The sequence below is a fragment of the Anabas testudineus genome, chromosome 16 (genome assembly GCF_900324465.2).
Source record: "Anabas testudineus chromosome 16, fAnaTes1.2, whole genome shotgun sequence".
NCBI classification, from domain to species: domain Eukaryota; kingdom Metazoa; phylum Chordata; class Actinopteri; order Anabantiformes; family Anabantidae; genus Anabas; species Anabas testudineus.
Window position 1 is genome coordinate 13,779,242 of NC_046625.1, and position 22,540 is coordinate 13,801,781.

The 22,540-nt window shown below is 40.0% G+C and overlaps 2 protein-coding genes across 6 annotated transcripts; one reads left to right on the forward strand and one right to left on the reverse strand.

Annotated features, from left to right (window-relative positions):
- Positions 1 to 408: 408 nt before the first annotated feature.
- On the forward strand, positions 409 to 4,712 carry si:dkey-79d12.4 (zinc finger protein 836). The gene is made up of 2 exons (XM_026371715.1): positions 409 to 661; positions 2,008 to 4,712. The coding sequence occupies exon 2, from the start codon at positions 2,039 to 2,041 to the stop codon at positions 3,995 to 3,997; it is 1,959 nt and encodes a 652-aa protein (XP_026227500.1). The 5' UTR covers positions 409 to 661; positions 2,008 to 2,038; the 3' UTR covers positions 3,998 to 4,712.
- On the reverse strand, positions 4,101 to 21,812 carry kcnn4 (potassium intermediate/small conductance calcium-activated channel, subfamily N, member 4). 5 transcript variants are annotated; one of them, XM_026371725.1, is made up of 10 exons: positions 21,159 to 21,810; positions 15,589 to 15,684; positions 13,930 to 14,366; positions 11,534 to 11,669; positions 9,774 to 9,791; positions 9,138 to 9,248; positions 6,992 to 7,113; positions 6,344 to 6,413; positions 5,563 to 5,729; positions 4,101 to 5,430 (listed from the first exon to the last, which is right to left on the reverse strand). In XM_026371725.1, exons 1-10 carry the CDS (start codon positions 21,453 to 21,455, stop codon positions 5,427 to 5,429), a joined length of 1,458 nt encoding a protein of 485 aa, XP_026227510.1. In that variant the 5' UTR covers positions 21,456 to 21,810; the 3' UTR covers positions 4,101 to 5,426. The 5 variants fall into 5 exon arrangements, with proteins under 5 accessions (XP_026227510.1, XP_026227512.1, XP_026227515.1 ...); XM_026371727.1 differs by lacking the exon at positions 9,774 to 9,791 and having other exon boundaries at positions 21,159 to 21,809; XM_026371726.1 differs by lacking the exon at positions 4,101 to 5,430 and having other exon boundaries at positions 5,559 to 5,729; positions 21,159 to 21,812.
- Between the last annotated feature and the right edge of the window lie 728 nt (positions 21,813 to 22,540).

The following is a 22,540-nucleotide window of genomic DNA, read 5'->3' on the forward strand; positions in this document are numbered from 1 at the left end:
GTTCCGCAGCACTTCGACCAGATTTTTAAGCGTATTTTTTATAGAGCAATATGAAAGACGTACTTTTTGTGGTTTAGCCCTAATCCTGCTGTGTTTTGTTTGAATTTATAATGAAGCATGCCAATGATGCATAAATTCTTTCCAGGACTTAACTGAATACCCCAAATTTCTTTGCCGTTCCCCAAAATAACAAAGAACGGAACGTATGTTAGTTTAATAGTTTTTAATTTCTAATTAAATTAAAGTATTATAAAATTACAGTGATATACTTTTACATTTAAAACACCAGTTCTTCTCGGAGTTGTTAGAAATATTAAACCGTTTCCGTCCGTGAAATTTGAGTGAAACACTGATGTGATGCATTCTGGGTAATGTACGATGGAGATCCCTCTTCCGGTTCAAACCGGATGTTCGGGAGCAATCTTTGGTCGCCATCAGCAACATGAAGGCGTCTTTAAATGTTCAAATTCAAGAGTGTTTATTGTTTTAATGTATTGAATTATGCTAGTTTTGTCGCCACCTGTACGTCTGGATCCTCTTTAGACATATATCTTGAATAGAGGCTGTTTATTTCTCCGACAACACAAGTCACTTCCTACAAGTTAATGCTAGCTAACTGTGTTTTTGCAGTGGCTTTGTGGTCCAGTACTTGCTGACACAGGTAAGTGAAGTTCTCGATACAGGTGGACGAAAACTCCAAAGACCCCTGTCAGATGGCATATTTCTACAGCTGGGTAATGTTCAGCTGTTAATGGATAATATTAGATAATAATGGGAAAGTGTTGTAAAAGTCAAAGGGGAATAATGTTAGAAAGTTTGTGCAAAAGACTGTTTGATCCTAGTTTGACCTATTCTGATAAACTCATCCAGGCTTATTCCGTTGCACATTTGCCAGAAGGTGCAGCTAAGTCTAGCCCGGTGTAGATATCTGGGAAAAGTGTGCGTTTATGGTATTGTTTAAAAGACCACAGGGTTACTTTTAATCCGCAGAGCAGCAGCACAATATGAAGATGTATGAAGAGGTGAAATATGTATATAATATGTTAAAAGGGAAATGCAGTCGACATTATTACAGAAAGGTGAAAAGCCTGGCAGATAATAACAGATCTGAATGCATAAGGGATCTAGAAATGACTATTAGGCAGTGTCCCAGAGAAATTGTTACAATGCATAGAGTTACTGAACATATGCACTAAACATATGTTATAAATGCGTTAAATGTGATCATTGGCAGTGCATATGTTTACGGGGCAGCAGTAGCTCAGGTGGTAGGGCACTTGTCTGCAAACCCCAGTGTGAGCGGTGTGATTCCTGGTTCCTCCTGGCTACTTGCTGAGGTGTCCTTCCATAAGACAACGAAACCCTGTAGTGTAGCGCTGACTTACCATCTAGCAGCTGTCCACCCACAATTTCCCCAAGGGGATCAAAGACGTTTTTGTTTTATTATTATTATGTTACTCAGGAAAATCCACAGTTTCACGTTTTGTACATTTAAGGTGTAGGTTTTCTTGGTTAATTTATTTACCCAAATATATAATGTCACAATTTAATCTATAAAGCTAAGTAGTGGCTTCATTCAGATTTTCAGCATCACCGACTGAATAAAAGGAACAACTTGCCAAGTACCACAGGGAGACATACCTTCTGTAGGACAGTGACAGCATGGCTCCGTGTTGTCTGGTGTTTGATATGTGAGATTCTGTATCAAGTATTGGTCTTCAAGGATCATACCTGTCTTGGAAAACTCTCAGATGCCTGAATGCTCATCTGATTATCAACGCTTCCTCAGTTTTCTAAGAAAGTGATAATGGCTAAAAATAATTACTGATTATTCAGTGGACCAATCAGTTGATGAGAGTGTTTCAAGTATAATTAAAGTTGTTTGGCTTCATCTTTAACACAGGTTTAATCACCCATGTATGTGCTGTAATGCTTGTATCACACTCTAGTAAGATTTTTTTCCCCAAACATTTTTAGTGATTCTGTCTATTCTTCCTATTATTTTAGAGCACCCGAAGATTGCCTCCACCAGCTCCTTATGTCTGAAGACTCAAGCAGCGATGAAGAATGGTGTGTATCCACAACAAGACAAGTGTACACTGCACAAGAGACAAAATGTTGGGAATGTGGCAAAAAGTTCAGCAACCTAACAAACTTGATGTCACACTACAAAAGCCACAATATCATAGCCACTTGCAACATCTGCAACGTTATTTTCCGACGCCTGACGTCACTCTCCACACACCTGGATAATGCACACTCTCCCCCCCTTTGCAGAAAGTGCCATCAGTCATTCAGCAATGTGTGGGAGTTGAACAAACATGCGGAGACACATTGCTTAAGCTCAGCACCATTTCATGAAGCTCCATCTTTGATTTCTGCAATTATATATCAGAACCAGAGCAGTGACATTTCTATTAAAGAGAGACCTGCACAGCACAACACAAACTCAGCACTGATTGACTCCGTGTTAGAGATGGGGCCCCAAGAGAGAATTGAGATGAAACGTGAGAGACCAGAGACATCTGAAAACAGTGTAGAGTACATAGTGGGTGAAGATGATAACGACTGTGAGAAGGCAGATTATTCAACAAGCTCTGAATCTGACAACGAAGCTAACACACACACTAAACCTATAGACTTTTGTCAAGATGATCCGGAATCAGATGGTGGCTCGAGTTCAACAGATTGTTCCAGTGATAATTCAAATAGCCTGGACACTAAAAAAACAGCTGCTGCCCTTCCCAATTCTAATACGTCAATATGTGCTGTGTGTGGTCGAGGGCCATTTAGGTCAATGAAGCTCCATTTGCTTCACTGTAGTGGTGTGAGAGTAAAATATCAGTGTTCACTGTGCAAGAAACTTTTTCTAACTGAGACATCGCTTAATGAACACTACTTGCCTTTATACTCCTGTGACATCTGTGGTCAAGTTTTCTCTCACGAGAATTCGTACCATCAACACCCGTGTCCCAAGGAAAGCAAATCACCTCTGGTCTTCTTTTGTTCAGAGGCAATGCCAAAAGTATGTAACATATGTAAATCCTTTTTCACCTGTGAGAAAATGTTGTTAAATCATGTCACCAGGGTTCACACATCGGTGGTGAGCAGAAAGGTTTGCATTATTACAAATACAAAGTCAGCGCTGACTGATAAAAACGCTTCACCTGGTGTTCGTGCCACAACAGTCCAGCCGGCCATCAGTAGTGCAAATGCAGCCAGCCAGGTCATTAACGGAAAACTCCACACTGGCCAAATCTATACAGGGTTACTTCCCTCTGTTGTGAAATCTCGCCCTGCCTCTCTGTTGACCTCCTCCCACTCAGGAAGACCCTCCCCCAGATCTATGGCATCTCCTGCACCTGTCAAATCAGGGAACAATTGTGTCCTAACTCATCTGTCAGCACCTTTATTTGACCCTCATGGTGCCACTGACACAACTCCTGCCACTGCAGCCTCTGAGCCCATCTCCCCACCTATGCCCACAATTATGGCCATGTTTGAAAACGACAGCCAGGATGTGGCTTTGATGAGGCGTATGAACACAGGCTGGCGCTTCAAGGTCCCACATCCTTGCAGGCAGTGTGGTGCCATCTTTCGACAGCCGTCCCTTATCATCAGCCACCGATACCTCCACAGAGGCCGCCGCTCACACCAGTGCCAGTGTGGCCGAGCTTTTAAGCACCGGCTGCACCTCCTGCGACACTGTGTTCAGCATGCAGAGGCCGTAAGCTACATCTGTGTCAGCTGTGGGGAGACTTTCACAGGAGCAAGACTCTTAGCTGAGCACATGAAGGGCAAATCACGGAAAAAATCCCCTTCTGGAGACACATGGAAATATAAAGTTAAGACAAAGTGTAAAATGCCCTTTACATGTGACTGTGGACAACTTTTTTTTCGGCCCTCTGCTTACATATGGCACCAACTTAAAAACTGGAAAAAAACGAAACAGCGGAAGAACCCCTTGGAAAGACAAAGCAGCAGCACATATGTTTGATCTGTTAAAACAAAGTGTTTAATCTAATCTGATGTTCAATCATGGCTTCAATTTTTTTGTGTTTTATCAGTTGACAAAATTAAAGCAAAGCCACACACACACGGATTCTCAATTACTTTTATTTATATGCATGAACTGGATGGTTAACGTTTCACCACTTGCTAATTATACATAGTAAACAGGTTTAGAATAAGTTTATTAACCCATGAAGGAACATTTTTCAGTTTTGAATTAAATAAAAATTGCATAAAAACTCCAGTTTATCCTCCAGGGAAAGAGTCCAGTTTTGCAAATTTTTCTAACAAAGTGCATTCCTAACAGTGAGGTTTGTAAGGGGGGGTGGGGGGCTGGCTTCTGGATCCTCTTGTTTTATTTTTCAGATTTGTTTTCTCTACAGCCTAAACTACTACATGTGTTTTGATAGTGTGCGATATTAATAATCATGTGAAAGTAGCATATGGCGTTTTTATGTTTGTTATGTAGCCTTTATGGGTTTTATGTTTACAGTCCTGAACGTTACGTATTTAATTGAATTCATCTGATCCACTAGATGGAGCTGTTGGGTTGCTAAATGATGAGCTTGTGAGTCTGATCAAGCCCAAGGTTCATTATTCTAGGAGCAGGTGCAACTGTTTTTCTGCATTGGATTATTACATCCTTAAATGTTAATTTATGAGTTTCAGTTGACATCCATTAAAATCCCAAGCACTTACAGTTTGAAATTGAAGTTTTTCTTCCCACTATTCTTGAATTTATATTTAACTTTAATCTTGGTGGAGAATCAAGAAACATCATTCACAATTGAACTTGGCAGGTTAGAGAAACACTGAGAAGATTTCAGTTTGTTTTACAATTCAAAAAGTCTGTTTGCAAAGAATAACAAAGTTGCTAACCATAAACTTTGTCTGCTAACGAAATAGCCAAACTGTTAAAAGTGATTTTAAAGAACTGGTGATGCAGAAATGTAAATATGAAAAGAAATAGAAAATAAAATTAACATAGAAATATACTGTATAACCCATTCCACAGGAATAAGTCATTTGATGAAATCTTTCAAATAGCAGGTGAGAGAGGAATCTTGGATCTGTTGACATTGAGGCGTACAACGCTGTCCACAGTGCTTGTTTGAGATGAAGTCCCCATTGTCACAAATTCAGCTGCTGAAATCACAGATTTCGCAAAATGCACAATAATTCTTCTCCCACAGTTAATAGAAGTCTTATTTGTATAATATTACAGTTGTGAGTCACTGTGCAGTGCTTTCAGCACAAAGCCGGATATTATGCAGGTATACCAAGGCCTGAAGTGGTTCAGCTTGTTAAGAGTGTGAGGCGGCTCTGGCTGAACCGGATTTACCATCTCATTTTAATAGAATGGCGATGAAGACAATGAAACCAGTCAACTGTCTCTATTCTTGCATGGAGCCATGTCACCTGCAAAAAGCAAGCAAAAACGTATTTTCCTCAGCAGACTCGTCCCGATTGCGTTTAGATACCACATCCTGCAGTGTGTTGTTAGCAGAGCTGCGCAGCATCACTTGCAGCTCCGCTGTATGTGCCGTTTACCTGATCTCCGGGTTGCGGTGACGTAGGGCCTGAGACAGCAGCTCAGAGGTTTGTTGGAAGCAGTGACTGAGGTCATCTAGCTTCTGCTCCATGGAGAAGATACGCTGCTCCAGCTCCCGATAGGAGTTATTCCAGTTAGCACTGAGATCGCACATGATCATCTGCATCTGTTGAACAAGACACATGCAAACATTTTTATCCTTTAGAAGGAGAAACACAGGGGAGTCAAACAATTTGTCAATTCGTGCTGAATTCTGTGCAGGTACATCAAACGATTCAGAGTGAAAGGATGAATCTGTGTCTCTTACTGGCTCATTGACGCAAGTGTATGTGTTTGACAGATTCAAGCGTTGGATTGTTCACCCATTAATAGGGAATGTGAGCTGGGTTTAGAGCATCGTGAGACAGGTTAGTTTTACCCTACTGATGATGTGTTGTTGCAATAGTAAGAGTAAATCAAAGGAATTATTGACTGTGGCTGTGGATCAGCTGCATTCAGTCAGCAAGCAGAGAGAGCAGCATGATGACTTTACTGCCCGGCTGTTAGACTGTAACTGACAATGTCACCATATCATCCATTTACTTTTTACACTTTACTAAGATTTTCTATCAAAAACAATCATCAAGGACACATCAGCGCCTCTCGTCTGGGTGATGTCTTAGGAAATGGAAACCTTTTCCTTTTCCTATGAATTTTATGTGTGTATTTTATGTAAGTAAAGAGTGGTGTTTGTGGGGATCTTTATCCTCTTCTAATACTGCAGTGACAGCTGTCGCTCACCTTAGGTAGGTCCACCATCTCACTCACGTAATCTCTCAGTTTTCTTTGTTTGAGGCGTAATTGCCGAAATCTGTTCAGAGACAAGGTTTGATACACATAACATACAGTACATCCAAAAGTTCGGCCATTGTTATTCACCGCTTCCCAACAGTCTGCGCTTTCTAGACATCAGGGGGATTTTCCTGTTCCTCGTGGAGTGGCTACCGCTAATGATGACAACTCGGTGGGGTCTATTTGTCCAAAAACATCTTCAGTTTTCTTTCATGCACACTAAGCTAAATAAATTAATTCAATACGCTTTAATCCTCTGTGTATTAGTTTGATTCAAATTGTTTCCATGTTCTTGTCTTGGTGAGTGTCACTGCCAAATTATACTGTGAAGGTCAGTTGAATTCTGTATAATAAAAGGGTGGGACCTTGTTCACACACGCCCTGCCCACATAAAAGAGGCAAACAAATCTCACTGGTAGTGTAAATTGGCAATTAAAACAGTGACTCTGTGGTTAGGCATGTTGACATTAAGTTAATGACCCATAAAATACACATGTAAGGCCCAGAAACCACCACCCACTTACATCTCTCGTCTACCCAGACGCAAACATGCACATATCCTGCCCAAGGGTATAATTACATGATAGAGTAACTCACATTCGGATGGCTTCCAGAAGGCATCTCTGGTGTCTTCGGTGCTCGCCGCGGTTGCCCTTTGTTATGTTTGTGCGGTGCAGAAGCCAGCACTCCCTTAGCACGTTGGCAGCAGCGTGGCGGATCTGGTAAAGACACAAAAACATTCAAATCGATTTTCCATTGACGAAGGTCGTCAAGATAAGCTCAGTGTAACTTGCAAGGTTGGTCAAAAAAAAATTGGATTAAATCTGGCTTTAAGGAAGTTAAAGTATGAATTATCCAAGCCAAGTGATTAAAAATGCAGATAGTTTTTCCTGTTCAACCCTTTCGCTCTGTGGTGCCAATTTTAGATAATGCAGAACGACTATGGTCTTATTTTCACAGAGAAGCTTGTATAAAAGAATTTGAGGAACAGATCATACAGAGGAGAACTGAAAGATTTAGGTATAGCAGGATTTCTTCAGTTTAACCTTTTTGCACTTTTCTCTTTGATTCTATTCATATCTGTTTGTCTTCCTGCCCGAATCACTGTAACTGCCCTGTGATGATGTCACACTGGCCCTGTTGTGAGTGTTATTAATAGAGGCTGTCAGTGTCTGCATCCAGATGTCTTCCCTTGTTCCCAGCACTGTGAATCTGGATTGCACAACATCACACACGCGAACCTGCGCACCAAAACAACCACGAGCGAGGCTTAAAGATGCACCTAGTGACAGGATGCAGCCACCGGGAGAAAGGAAATGGTTGTATCCTCCAAAGCAGTGCACCTACTGCAGCCAGACACGGCTTTATAGAGGAGCTGCACACGAAGCGCTGATTGAAACTAACTTTGCAGGAACTCTATTAATAATTACACATTTTTTTGTTTTCCTAAGAGTGCTTTCTGGCGTTATGAGTGTTTCCTTGTAAACCTCTGTTTGTCAGACACCTCCTCCAGTAAGCAAACACTTGAATCTGGTCCAAGGCTACAATTGGAGCAAGTCTTTTGCAAATCACCTCCACGCACACACACACACACCCACACACACACACACACACACACACACACACACACACACACACACACACACACATACACATACACATACACACACGCACATTTAACCTCAGTTTCCTGCCTATTGCTGCACCGTCCTGAAGTGACACAAGTTTCTTTCCTGACAGAGATAAGATTATTTCCTCTGTTTGACGCCTTGAAAAGGCTATAAAGAGGTTGGCAGACCCCCTCTTTTCCCACACTATCCTGTCCTCTAGTGTCTCTTATTTAAGGAAAAAATAGAAACGAGTCAAAAACCAAAACAAACACGTGACATGGAAAAGTAGTGACGCCTCCATCCTGACAACTCTATCCGCTTTATCTGCTACACTGCAGTCACATCTTAAGCGAGCGCAGTCGACTCTGTTTTCTGAGTAAATATTTATCTGGGGAAGTTTATTTGATTGCTAGATAAATATCGCACAATTTAGCATAAGAAAAGACATGTTCAGCTCTCATGAAAGACTCTTTACGTGTTGCACCTATTTATTTATTTATTTTTTGGCAGGTGATGTTATTAAAGCCTGTTTAGTCACATAACAAAGAGTCTAGAGTACATTACTGAGCTGTTAATCAGCTATTAACCATATGTAAAGACTCATTAACTCCTCTACAATTAAAGGCTTCATGCTTTGTCTGTTCACTACAAAAATAACTTTTACTTTAACTGCCAAAGAATTTTCCAAAGCACGCCGAAGTGTTTTACAGTTTTTCATAATTGAGCTATGTTATTGTTGTGCGGCAGTGAAGTACAGACTTTTCAAATCATTCTGCACTTACGGCTGCATTAGCACGCCATGCTCCAGTGACGTTGTCAACAGCAGTAAACACAGATACAGTCTTCTCTGTGAGAGTCTGATCAATTTAACCCTTTCAACCACATGCCAAAAAGCTCACTTTTTATATTACCTCTGTTTATCTGTGTCTCAAATGTCTCACTTTATTCCTTTTCCGGCTTGTCTGTTAGCGCAAGAGACTGATAAAAAATATATATATATAAAATACATGTGAAAAAATAAATAAATAATTTATTGATTTATGACTGACATATGATTTTTTCTCATATGTCAGTATTTCATAATGTAAAATTGAACATAATAAACATTTTATATATATATATATCGCTCTTACCCTTTTAGAGATCTGGATGTCCAGCATGAAGTAGTGCACATGTTTCTCCCCTTTGTTTAAGGCCAGCTTCTCTGTTACGACTGCCACAAGCATGGCAGTGCAGGCTACACCCTAAAAACCCAACACACACACACACACACACAGCTGTTGACATGGTTACTGATGGACTTACTATCTGTCTGCAGTCTCAATGATCACATAATATTCATCCAGAATGCTGAATTGACTCAAATCATTTTCAGAAAAAATCAGTCTGAGTTTAGGCCTGATTTAGTCTGAATCCACAGCAGTGGGTCTTGTGTCTGTTCCCCTTAAGCAAAAGCACTCTTTCAGAAAACTGAAGGTTGATCTTCGTACCTCGTATGGTTACGTCCAATAAATCAAAGTTATATTTACATGGAAAGTTAGTTTGTTAAACACGGGCTGTGCTGCAGTGCTATAATAATGTGGTTTCCCTCTCAGAATAACTTTGTGCTATTGCTGGACAGGGAACTAGGGAATGATGGTGGATGTTCAGATCGACGACATTCACATAGTCACACAAATAGGTACATCATAGAGCACACAGGCAAAACAGTGCACTGAACCACCATGGACCATCCATCATCAATACTGATAAAATCTAGTAGTTTTTACCTGTTGTCCTCTGTTCAGCTTGCATTAGAAAGAGGAAGGAAAAAGCACAGATCAGAGTTTTAAAACATCTTCAATATTTCTGCTTCTATTGCACAGTTGGTGAATATCAGTCATTACATCGTCTTTGAAACCTCGGAGGTACAAAGCCTTCCTTTGGATCCATCCACACGCAGTAATGGGATGTAATCAATGTTGTCAACTCCTAAACACAGCTGCAAATGGAATTATGGCTGGAGTTGGACAGACCATAGAGGCTTTCAGCCATATTACAGGTGTAACCATCACCCCAGTCACTGGCTCCCAGAGCTGGCCTGATGGGAGTGGGATTTTTTTTTTTCCAAATCATGGGCACAGGTTGGCACACCCTCCTGTTGTAGTGATGCCAAAGGCAATAAACCACCTAAAAATGGATATGGTGGAAAGTTTCCCCTTACAAGGGGGAAGCTTATAAAAACAAGGGAGATGGAGAAGGAGAGATGGAAAAGGTTGTTTTCCACTCTGTCACAGAGGTGTAGAAACCAGACTTGTGCCCACATCCAGAACTACAGCAATGATTCTTATCTGCTTGTACCTGAATTTAAAGCAGCAGAGGTGCAGCAGAGGCCGCATAATAGCTCTGACCTTTCCTTTTTGCACTACCACAAATATTTTTACATTGCTGTAATAAAAAGAAGACGAAAAGGTTTATTTTGTTTTTATTTTATCCTGTTTACTGAATTTAACAATTTGAACCATCTGTGATGATTTGTCTCTTTTCTGAAAATTTACATTTTAAGTTCTAATATGATGTATTGTCTATATATATATATATATATATATATATATATATATATATATATATATATATATATATATATATATATATATAATCAGTGAGCACAGCAAAACAATGTTGTCACTCAGCAGAAAGCTCTCACTCCATGCAGATGTTTTTTGTGGACCACACAGCGCCCACTGCATGTTGACAGTTTCCTTCCCTCAGTCTTTCTGTGTAAGTGTCTGCTACCGCCAAGGTCTGTTCATTAATTTACAGCTGTGATCTAGCTCACACACACACAAGGAAATGATGGCATTCAGGTCTGTCAGCACCACTAGGGTGTAGGCTACTAGCCAGGCAAAAAAAGGGGTCTAATGTGTCCAAGATAATGAGTGGAATAGAGAAGCCTGGTATAGAAACACACGGAGCAGGAGACAAGGGAACCACGATGAACTCACCTAATATGAAATGGGAAAAAATAGGGAAAGAGATGCTGCAATGGAACAGAACGGTGTGGACCAGAATAGAAGGCAATGAAGGAGAACAATTTAAAACAGAAACATGCTGGGAAAGAAAGGAACAAAGCAGAACTAGAACAGAATAGAATAAAATAAAGCAAATCAGAGCATCATAGACGGAGGACTGGTTGACAGAAGGGGACAGACAGACGGGGACAGACAGACATGGAGTAAAGTGTAACGCATGGAAAGAGAACACAGCTCGAAAGAAATAAAGATGGAAAACAAAAGTGAGATACTCGTATTCTTTGTGTTTAGAGGTATTCCTGTTTAAATGCTACTGATGTGGAGGCTAAACAAGAACACTTCAAATAAACATGAATACATATTATTCCTTAAGCTAGTGTTATGTTTTTTCATAAACTTAATATAATTAATTAAGCACATAATTCCATGCCATTCCTTAAAACGTGCACAAATCAGCTTCTAGTTCTTAAAAACAGCTTCATTTTCTTTTTTGTCAACAAGCAACCAAACCTAGTTACCATGACTCCCGTGAAGAGACACACGGCCTTGCCACAGCTGGTGATCGGTGACACATCTCCGTAGCCCACTGTCAGGAAGGTGATGGCGATGAGCCAGAGAGCTGTGTCCATGTGGCCCGTCGATACTTGTCTCTGCCTTTAGGGGCAGTGAAACATGTCGAAATGAACATAATGAAATATGATAAACACATTTTTATCGATCCTACTGACACTGCTGCTACACTATATGTAATTTTATATTACAGTTTGAATTTTATATATGTCTATGATATAGTACATTTGCTAAATAATCAATTGACCAATCCACTGCTGTTCATGTTCCAATAAGCTGCATGTTCAACTGTAAAATGGTAAATAGCGCTTTTATCCCTAGCTGGTACTCAAAGCGCTTTACACTGCATCTCATCTCATCGAGCCCTTTGCACACTCACACTCACACACTGATAGCAGAGTTGCTATGCAGCTCATCTGACTCACTGGGGGCAACTTGGGGTTCAGTATCTTGCCCAAGGACACTTTGGCATGTGATATTGCTGTTGGGAATCAAACCACCAATGATTGGTGTCAGGAGTTTGTCACCTATTAGCTTCACAGTTTTCTCTTAACAATTGGCAAACAAGTGCTCTACCTATTGAGCTACAGCCACCCCACTGGCTGTGTGTGGCTGTGCACTGACTACTTAATATTATCATATAGTAATCGGAAGTCTATAAAACAAACCTTTCACGTACCACAAATGACACTGAACAGTCTTATGATTGCAGTTATAAATAGTATGACACTATCGGACCTGTAAAATATTACGTTGTGAACATTGAGTCCTTTGAGTTGTATAAAGGTGTGGTTTGAGTAATCAAAGTTGGTTCTCTACTACTTGAGAAGACAGGAAATGGGAACTACTGTAAACTTGTAAAACATCATACAGAGTCCAATGTAGTCAAACATTGTGCAAGTCTCAATGATGTGGCCCTAATGTAGACAGGCCTAACAGCTGAGTGTAACAAGGTTTAGTGAACGGTTTGCTTATCATTCATTACTTCCCTTACTTTCAGGTTTAAATGAAAAAAATGATCTCACAATGTTCAAACAGCCAACAGCCTGCAAAAGCTCACGTCAATATGTAATTGGCTCAGGTTACAGAGGGGGTTTAAGTGTCTACAAAAGTTCGAAATACTGGTAAAACAAAAGGCACAGGTGATTACTGTGGAAAGCAAACATTTGGCCGTTTTTTAAATTAACTTCTTTCTCCATGTTGAGTGTAGTCAATATTTGTTGAGCAGGAATGGTCTCTCTCATAAAACGTGAAACAGCCAAGCGAAGATTACACTCTGATGAGTGAAATAGGGCTTTTTGGCAATTTCAGGAACTTAGCAGTAACTAAAAAGTAATCAGGTAGTACTAAATCAGCTTCCAGGAACTTGCAGGGAGACAAGGTTGGTTCTTGTCAGGCTGTTACCTACGATAAGAGCTTCTCCCCTTCCATAACAAGCACAGTGTGAAACACACATGCACGGATGTAAATTGCAACCAAACCAAGAGATGAGGGAAAAAAAAAAACTGTGGAAAAGCAAATCATACCTGACCATCCCTGCCCTACGCTCCAGGTGGTTCAGTTTGTTCCTGCGGTTAGTAAACCCGAAAGGTCAAATGTGTTTTGCATCCAACAGCTGTGGGCAAAACTGTATCTAATTTCTATAAAAATAAAAATAATACTATATTTTTTGTGTTAAATGAGTAACACAATCCATTCTCCAGTCTGTATTTTAGCTACAAGGTGATTAGCTCATCTGAGCTCAGCTTAAAGGTAAAAATGTAAAATAGAAATCGCCCCTTGGCACCTCTGAAATAGTGCTGCGCCTAACCACTTGTAAAACCACAAAGACATTCTTAAATTACCATTACCTCTGTACAGAGCTGTGCTAGCTATCTGTATCTGCTGATTCTGGTAGTTTCATATCTATCAACACAACACTGAGAGTGGTGTCAGTCATCCCATACTGGTACAGAAAATAACTACTTAAATAAGAAGTACAGTATGTTTCCATTAGTAAATTGGTGCACGTGTGTAATATTCTCTTCTCAGAAATGAACATAGTGTATTAATACACACTGTATGTAGCATATACAGATCATATTTTTTTCAGGACAGACTGCTCTTCTCCATTTAAAACAATTTTAATTTCTGATGGAAGGCCCTCTCATTATATGAATCGCCAATATCCAAACGGTTCATCTATGATCTACTGTACGTGTCTCTTATTTCTAATGATGTTATGTATTAATCATCTTGATTACTATGCACAGAGATATAGTTTTACTTCTTATTCCTTTTTTAGATCAGTCTATATGTACTGCTCTCTCACACACACACACACAAACGCAGTTATCTTTCCTACCTCTCACACAGAGTGAGCATCCATGATGCAGTGAGCCAGAAGAAGAGGATGAAGACCAGCAGTGTGCGTGCCGGGTGTTTGTTCATCAGTACCTTGAGAACAAAGCGGAAGGTGAAGTTGATGTTGTTGAGAGAGCCGATGCTCCTGTAGGAGGCACTCAGCAGCACTTTGCTGTGCAGCAGGATGGCTCTGTGCACCAAGTACAAACGAAGGAACATCAGCACTGATAACAGCAGCTCAATGTCCAGCAGGGCTTCGCTGTGGTGGCTGGACACGCAGAGCTGAGCTGGGGAAGAGGAGTTGCCATAGAGGCCCACTTTCCAATATGTGCCGACAGGATGGATGGAACAGACGAGCAGCTCCAGAGTGATCACAAGAACCCTGTGGCTGGTCATGGCAATTCGCCAGTCCACCTGGTTGTGGTCAATGATGAACAGCTGGAAGGTGGAGGAGGACATTAAGACAGTGAAAGAGGAAAAACCATCCAATCTAAATCATTATTATAAGACGTGGAGACTGGTGATGTAGCGTAAGGGAAACACCTTTGAATCCTTTTTACATGGCAGCATTAACACGACTGTTTTATTTAGTTCAAGGAAGCATAATTCTGTCTAGTCAAAGAGGAACCAAGAATATGAAACCACAGGTAGCAAGAAATCAAACTGACAAGAAATATAGATGGTGTGCGTCTTTATATATATATATATATATATATATATATATATATATATATATATATATGTGTGTGTGTGTGTGTGTGTGTGTGTGTGTGTGTGTGTGTCATGTCTAAGTAAATATGTGTAAATATAAATGTGAGAACATTTCTCGAATATGTGGCTTCAATGTGATTCAGATGGTACACGGTCGTAAAGACATTTCTCCACTCCACAGCATCATTTTTAAACTTATTTCCCTCGATCCACTGATTGAGACTAAAATCTTGATGTTTTTGCATAATTTGTTCAATCACCAATCAAGTAAACACAGCAACACACACAGCGCAACAGCAACACAGTGTATCGCTGAGCACTGCCCGTGTATTAGTCTCCACCCTAAAGCTTCCTTATCTCCCCTACGCACTTGGCATGGACCCTCTTATATCAGACGCACATGACTTGCAACCAAACTGAAAACAGCACAGGTGAGAGCAGAAACCCAACAGCTTGCAACAGAAACCATGAGCTCTGTAGTGTAATCCACTACCGTGCATATGCACAATACATTCCACACTTGTTGCACTTTTGATCACACACGCTGTCTGTGTGTATGAAAGCAAATGAAAGAATGTTTACTCTGTCTAATTTCGACCAAATCGCTTCATGCATATTGAATTCACACACAATGGCATCGAGCCACGTGGACTGGAAAAGTATTGCAGCTGCATTTTGCAAATGGCTGTGAGTGTTTTACACATACAGCAAATTTAACACAGATAATTAGTGTTGAGGCTACCATCAGTGGACCGCGAGCTCCATCTGAAACTAGCCTCAAGTATCTCTAACAAAGTATCATTCTACCCGAGCTCATTTGGACTAAAGAATTACTGGTATGAAGAGTGATGCACAAAATATGGCAAGTTGAGGCCTGAAGATAAAAACACACAACATCACAATGAGGGAATCCAAGCTAATGGAAACAAAGTGGAAAAGGCAAACTCACCCTGATGTCCTTATAATGGAAAGCTATAATGAGGACCAGGAGACACCCAGTGGACAGGCTGATGGAACAGTTGATGATTAAGGCGATTTTTGAGCCCTAGGAAGGAAATGGAGACAAGAGAGATAAGGAATAAAAAGTAGGCTTTCTGTTACAGCTGAGATTTAATATGCTTCCATTAATGTTTTCCATTATTAGGATGAAATGCCTCATAAGCAATGGATGGTTTCTTACCACTACTTTGGTAAAGACAAAGTTGGACAGAATATCCTAATCAAGTAGAAGTAGTTAGTATACAGCATTTAATGAGAGATGTTTGATAATATTCACTGACAGTTCAAAAAAGACTTACTGTAACTGGTGATTTAACATGTAGTCACCAAAAGGGCCAATGTGCCCTGTTTTGTCATCTTTGAATAACCAACGCAGTCTTTGAATGTTTAAAATCCATCTACAGTATGTGGTGGGTTTCACCACAATATAAGAGAACATATTTTCCCTAAGATTATTATTATTTCAGTTTGTTTGTTTGCATGTTTTAAGTGTCAGACAGTGGTAAAATGTTAAAACAATCATTGTACAAACATCTGTTGTTCTTTTTCTCTCAATTGTGTCATATCAACAAGTTGCTAGTCTGCAGAAAGGACTTCATTCCTCTAAATAGTTAAAGATGAAGTGGACAAGTGCTTATTTATCTGCAGTATAGACTAATCATATTTTGTCAGACATTTTCACAGAAGATGATTTTGAACTAATTTAAATTAAATGTCCTGCTGGTTGTGGTAAAACACAACTGTGGGCCACACAATTCCTGCCTTTCCAAAAAGAGCTTCATTACATTTGACTATAATTAAGCCTAATGAAAGTGCAATTACTGATTCTGTAATGTACTGCAAAAAAAGTATATAAAAAGCCACTCAATTAGAGTAACAGGAGAGCTTGTAATGAAATACTTTCCATTCCAGGAAACAGACAGCAGGAGACACAGATGCACACGCTATGGTTTGCCTTTAAATGTCCCAAACTGAATGAAAAATGTGCATAAGCTTCGGTCACACTCATTTTTTTTTTTTATTACACAAATATATGTTCCTACACTTTATAACACATGTTGTGTAGAAGGTTTCTAAAACAAAAATGTGATTAACATTATTTTGCTGAATAGTTTCAGCCTATCCTTTTTTCACACTGAGGACGTATGGGCTTCCACTCTTGAATCCAGTAATGTTAAGTGTCCATTATTAAGTTAAACTTCATGATATATCATGAATAATAAAAATATATCAACGGTATTGATCCTCAACAATTTGAAGGATTATAAGTTAGAAGGTTTTTTGTGTGGGTATGGGCTAAATTGAATTTAAGCTTGCTTTGAACTAATGTTATAGTGAAGCTAGCTAGTGGAAATCAGTCTAAACAGTATATTTATCTGTTGTAATAATAATAATGTAAATGTTACTTCTAGATATTCCCATCTGGAAGGAAGGAGGGTAATTCCAACTCATTTCAATGGCATTATCATATAAATAACCTACCTAGTTGGTTTTGCATCAGTGTGTAATGAAAGCATTTGTCTAATATTTTCTTTTTGTCTTACAGCCTTGGACAAGTACTGCAGCCCTTTAAAGTGAACCTGCAGTGTTATCTACAACTCACCAACCCCGACTGATATCCACTGGAGGTCTGAAGTAGTACAATTAGGCAGCACGTCATTCTTGTAAAGTGTGACAAAGTGGCCTCCTGACATACTGTTGGCAAGCTCTTCTAACTGCACTGGGGTGGTAAATTGTCCTACCCAGCAGCCACCACCTTCACATCCTTTCAATATGTCTATGGCCATATAGCATGTCCGCCTGATGAGCATCAGTGTTCACAGAAGTGATTAATCTCATTTGGAATCTCTGTAAAAAAAAAAACATTGCTTATCAGATGGACAAAGCTTGAAAACTGAAATTAAAAAAGATGAGGTAGGTTTTGAACAGTTTTCTTAGATATTACTAAAGAGTGGAGTTTAAAACGTGATAAACTGTCATTAAATTTGTGGATGAATGGATGGTTCTTATTTATATTCTACGTACTTTGGTAGATGTGACTGGGAAACATTAAGTATGTGGTCTGAAAATTATACATCATACATGAAATACAATTGAATTACAGTATATAAATTAGTAGACACTTGACTGTCTAGTGTAATACGGCAAATCTTCTGGTCCTACGTTATGAAACTACCAATGTAGAGGCTTTTTTATGTTATATATTTTGTTTTTAAAAAACATTATTGGTGATAATTTGTGTTAAAAAATAATTTTTTTACAAACATCACTTTTATGGGGATTTCTCTCTCTCTCTCTCTCTCTCTCTCTCTCTCTCTCTCACCAACGTCAATGGAAGTTTTTTTTTTTTTTTTTTTAAAGTGCAGTTTAAAGTGGTTTACAGTTTAAAAGATAATTACAAACTTTCAAACTTGGGGAAACTTGAGTGTGTAGGTGGTATGGTGTGACGTCTGTTGGCAAGGTGTGTCATTTTCCAGTTTCTCTTGTAGCATCCACATCATGTCTGTATTTCATCCAGAGCTAATTAGAAGACCCCACAAAAGCTCAAAACACAGGCTTCACCACAGAGTGGGGAACAACTTGTTTCTGCTGAGTTTTTAAAACTTTTTTTTTTTTGACTAGTGACTTCAAGCCAGGTGAACCGATTGTTGTTAACATTAAATATTTCTCACAGTCCTGGACAGAATAATGAAATTCAAAATAAATAATAATAAGATTATATTGATGCAGTGGGACGTGATAGGAAAAGACGTCATGGAAGGTGAAACGTGCAGGTTTACTTAATACCAACTAAAGGCTGTTCAGTATAGCCTTGTTACTGGGACTCATTCTTTAAGATATATAAGAGTCTATAAGAGTCACTTTCCCTCCTTGTTCTATACTTTTGTGCAGGTTTATATGTGCTACAGCTGGCTTGTGCAGTATGCAGTGAGGTGTTGCTTTTACATGTGTTTCACGTTGATGCTTATGAGTTTAATGTGGGTATTGCAGGGAATTCATCATGTTGAGAAAGTAGTGACGTGTTGCACACTGGGCAAATATAGATGACACAGCATAATGGTTTGACTGTTTTGACAAATTTGCATGTAAGTCATATACTGCATGTCAGCTAGGATTCAACGTGTGAAGAAGTTGCAAATACGGCGGAAATCTCTACTTGGATCTGCTTTTGGCACTTGTGTGATGTTAATTTAAAACAGCTAAACAAATAACATGTAAAGTGAAAACAATGTAAAATAGGTATGAAGTTACAGAACAAAAGGAAGGCAGGTGACGCACGGTCAGAAAATAATACAAGCTTTGAATGAAGAATAAGACGCTGTCAGGCTGAAAGTTAGAGCAAACCGTTCAAAAACAAAATATATAACCTTTTATCAAATTAAAACAAGACTTCTGAAATAGATTCTAGACAGTAGGATGAAAATGATGATCTGTCAAGTACATATGCAGCAGCAACAGCAGCCAAGGATGTGGTAGGTAGGATCATCCACAGAGGACCAGTGAGAGCTGCTGTGTCATATATTTAATGAAATGTGTGTTCCAAAACTATGCAGGCAATCAATCAATCCAAGTCTTAATCAATAAGAAGGTGTAATCAATTTGACATTTGTGTATCAAACTTTGTGAGTATAGTTTTGCCAGAAAAGGGAGAATTTTACACTGATACTAATCTGCGTGTCTAAACTCTATGTCTATGTTTGTGACTGTGAAGGTTTTATTATTATTGTCATTATAATTATCATTATCATAGCTAAGAGACCAGGAGGGCACAGCCTGTGAGTGAATCACAGCACAAAACTAAATGTTTATAAGCTTCAGATTTCTGATTAAATCTGAAATTTCTGAGGCCAAATGTATTTTTTTTTTTTTTTTTGCTCAGTGGTAATTGGGCTGAATATGCACTTATAGTTTTGAATTGTAAAAGCAATCAAAGAGTTGTTGAAAATGGGACACGAACGCATCCAGGCAAGATGCACAGTCCTGGCACTACCCCAACTAAACTCAAGGCACAGAGACTTTCAGACTGGCCATACAAACACTCTAATTATACGTCAAATGATGTGGAAAGATAGCCTCAAGTACTGTGAGCAATCTTGCTGTAGGGGAAGAGGTGAAATGTGGAAAACGTTCCATAAATAGCCCTGTTTTTGTGAATAACCAGGAAAAGGTATGCTTCAAATATAATTTTGTGGACTGGCATTAACTTTGATACAACAGCTCCAAAATACCGTGCTGCATTCAAAAGTGATTTGCAAAAAGAACAACAGTGCACTGGTGCCTATCAGTGCTTTCCACTGAAGCAAAGAATCAGTATTTAATTAAAATGACCCACGTGTGATTAAAAGTCCACAGGGGGAGAAAGATGTCACAGTTTGAGTTCACAACTTCACGTAAAGTCTAAAGGTAAACGCTGACAATAGTTACATGAGCTATAGTAAAACCAACAATTCGGTCTCTCCAAAATAATATGCTTTAACTGTGGCAGAGAACACTTTTCCAGTGCATCAGCATTTCCAGCAGCATTGAGGCTGATGCCTGTTGTTAGGAATGGACAGACAACACCTGTTCTTGGTTCATATTTGTAAACTGGAAGAGAAATGTCGTATTCATGCCAGCGCTGTTAATTTCACAACCACATCTCTCCAGATCCAACTCTCTTTGAATGCATCAGGCATACTTTGAAGGCCAGGGCATATTTCCATAGGTTCCTCAAAAGGTTGTGGCTCATGTAAGTTAGAAACGTGGGCTCTTTGACACTGTAATCAATCACTGACTTCACAGCATGAAGGTGGTCTGATGTTTTGCTGCGTGCATGAGGGCTTTTTTTCCACTTGTGGAACTGGCGTGTGCTGTAGGAAGTCAGGGGGAGTTAATAATTTGTTGATTGTGCGGCCTGGCATTGTTATCCACTGAGATCTGCGCTACCAAATAGTGCGTCTGGAAATGGACTAACTAATCAGTAGGTCAGTAAAGGTCAAAGCCCAGGTGCAGATTCTGCTGTTGTGCTGCACTGGTCTTGTGCTGCCTGCTAATCAAGCACGTTGTTGTGGCAACAGATGAAGCCAGTCATGTTGTTTCTGCCCCGATTACACTGGTAAAAGACTGTTCTATAGCTGTGTAAATAACAATAAGAACAATAACAATAATAAATGAGGAGTAGAAGTGTTGAGATGCTGCCACACAGCAGCAGTTGTTAAAAAGTTTTTAATGCCACTGTGTGATGGAAGCAGGGTCATATCATTTCTATTTAATTATGACTTCAAAGACCAAAACCAAAACGTCGTGCCAGCTAAAATATATATAAAGATAGATAGATAGATATCATTTCCCCCCATGTATTTATATATATGTATATAAATGGGGGGAAATGACGAAAGTGAGAATTGTAAGTTGTAAGGGTGCAGCTTTACGCCAAGTGTCTCATCTCAAACATCCCCAGTCTATTTATTTCTGATTAGCAGTGTGATTTGATCCTCTCCATCGGTCAAGACATTCGTGTGGTTACGTTTTGAAACCTACCGGTTTATAAACGAAGGGGCATATCTCAGCGTGGATGACCATGAGCAGTATCCCGAGCAGCGCGGTGCCCAGCGCCAAAGCGCAGAGGCGCTTCTTATCCTCTAGCAAAAACTTTCGGTCTCGCAGTCTGTGCAGGTTTTCTCCCTCCGTCTGTGTTGTCCGCTTACCGGGAAGCGACAGCGGCACAGACACCTCTGCCGTGTCTCCGCCGTTTCGGTTGATCAAGCCATCGCAATGGAAGCAGTCCAGCTTGGATTCGCCGTGCGGGCTCCTGTTGCTGTTTGTTTGTATCTCCATCTCCAGAGCGCACACGAGTCGGCCGCCTGGTCCTCTCTGTCTCTGTCTCGGTCTCTCTCTCTGCCGCGGCTCTCCGGTGCTCCGTCCTCTGCCTGTGCGGGCTCCCCTTTGCTTTCTTCCTAAATTGGGGAAGGCACAGTCCGATGGGCGCACTGTGCAGTAGCAGGCCCGTCTCTCGTTTGTCGCTCATCGAAGTTGCTTGTTCAACACTTGGCGTCTCCTACACCCTCACCTTAACACTCCTACCAACCGGCGCGGTGTGGTTACGCGCACTTGAGCCATTTGGGCAGTGGAGCGGACTCCCGCATGTGCTCTTGTTTGCCAGGCTTATTATTTTTGGAGTGTGCGTCATTCTGCCGCAAATGAATTTTGTTTGTGCCGTGAAGGTCAAGGAATAACAGCGCCTATTGGCGTTAGAGCCCGCAAATATTACAGGTTCCCAGTTTAATAACAAGAAGTAGAAGAAACACGACTTTATTTTCTTTAGTAAATGTCATAAACAAAACACACGTTTCTATTTTAATTATTAGGGAGCAAACGTATCTGCTCCTTCACTGAAACAGAACAGTAACATCTACTTTCTGACGCGGTTCTTGGTGATGACGCGCAGCAGCGGCGGTGAACTCTGGGGCCACAGCAGCAGCTGAGTGACATCTCGTGGTTGAGCAGCTTCACTTGCTGCGGTCTATTCAAAACATCAAGGATCGCTGACAGTGGCAATGACTCGTGGCTGTTTGTGCCTCTAATCTGCAGTTATCCGTTTCAAATCTGGCTTTACGGGTATTTCTCCCTTTCATGTATAGTGCTTTTAAAAACTATTCTGGAAAACATACCTATATTTGATGTTTTAACGAGTCCAGCATAGAAAACATAAGATGATTTACTGCAAATACATTCAAAAAGTGATTCCTCGATGAGGAATGAGATGCCAGTCTGTAAGAAAAGCACTGGCCTGTTTAAGGAGGAACAGCGTCATGACCTTAGGGCTAAAACAATGACGTAACCAGCACACAGGAGTCCTGTCTTGACTTGACTGTCTTTGCAAATCTGACTGACAGGTGTTTTCTCTTTGCAAATACATTTCT

Excerpts from the sequence above, each read along its gene's own strand:
- si:dkey-79d12.4 (XM_026371715.1), top strand. The coding sequence starts at position 2,039 with ATGTCTGAAGACTCAAGCAGCGATGAAGAATGGTGTGTATCCACAACA.
- kcnn4 (XM_026371725.1), bottom strand. The coding sequence starts at position 21,455 with ATGGAGATACAAACAAACAGCAACAGGAGCCCGCACGGCGAATCCAAG. Across the intron at positions 11,670-13,929 it reads ATGCTCACTCTGTGTGAGAG|GCAGAGACAAGTATCGACGG; the intron begins GTAGGAAAGATA and ends CTGCCCCTAAAG. Across the intron at positions 5,730-6,343 it reads AGATGGTGGACCTACCTAAG|ATGCAGATGATCATGTGCGA; the intron begins GTGAGCGACAGC and ends CTTGTTCAACAG.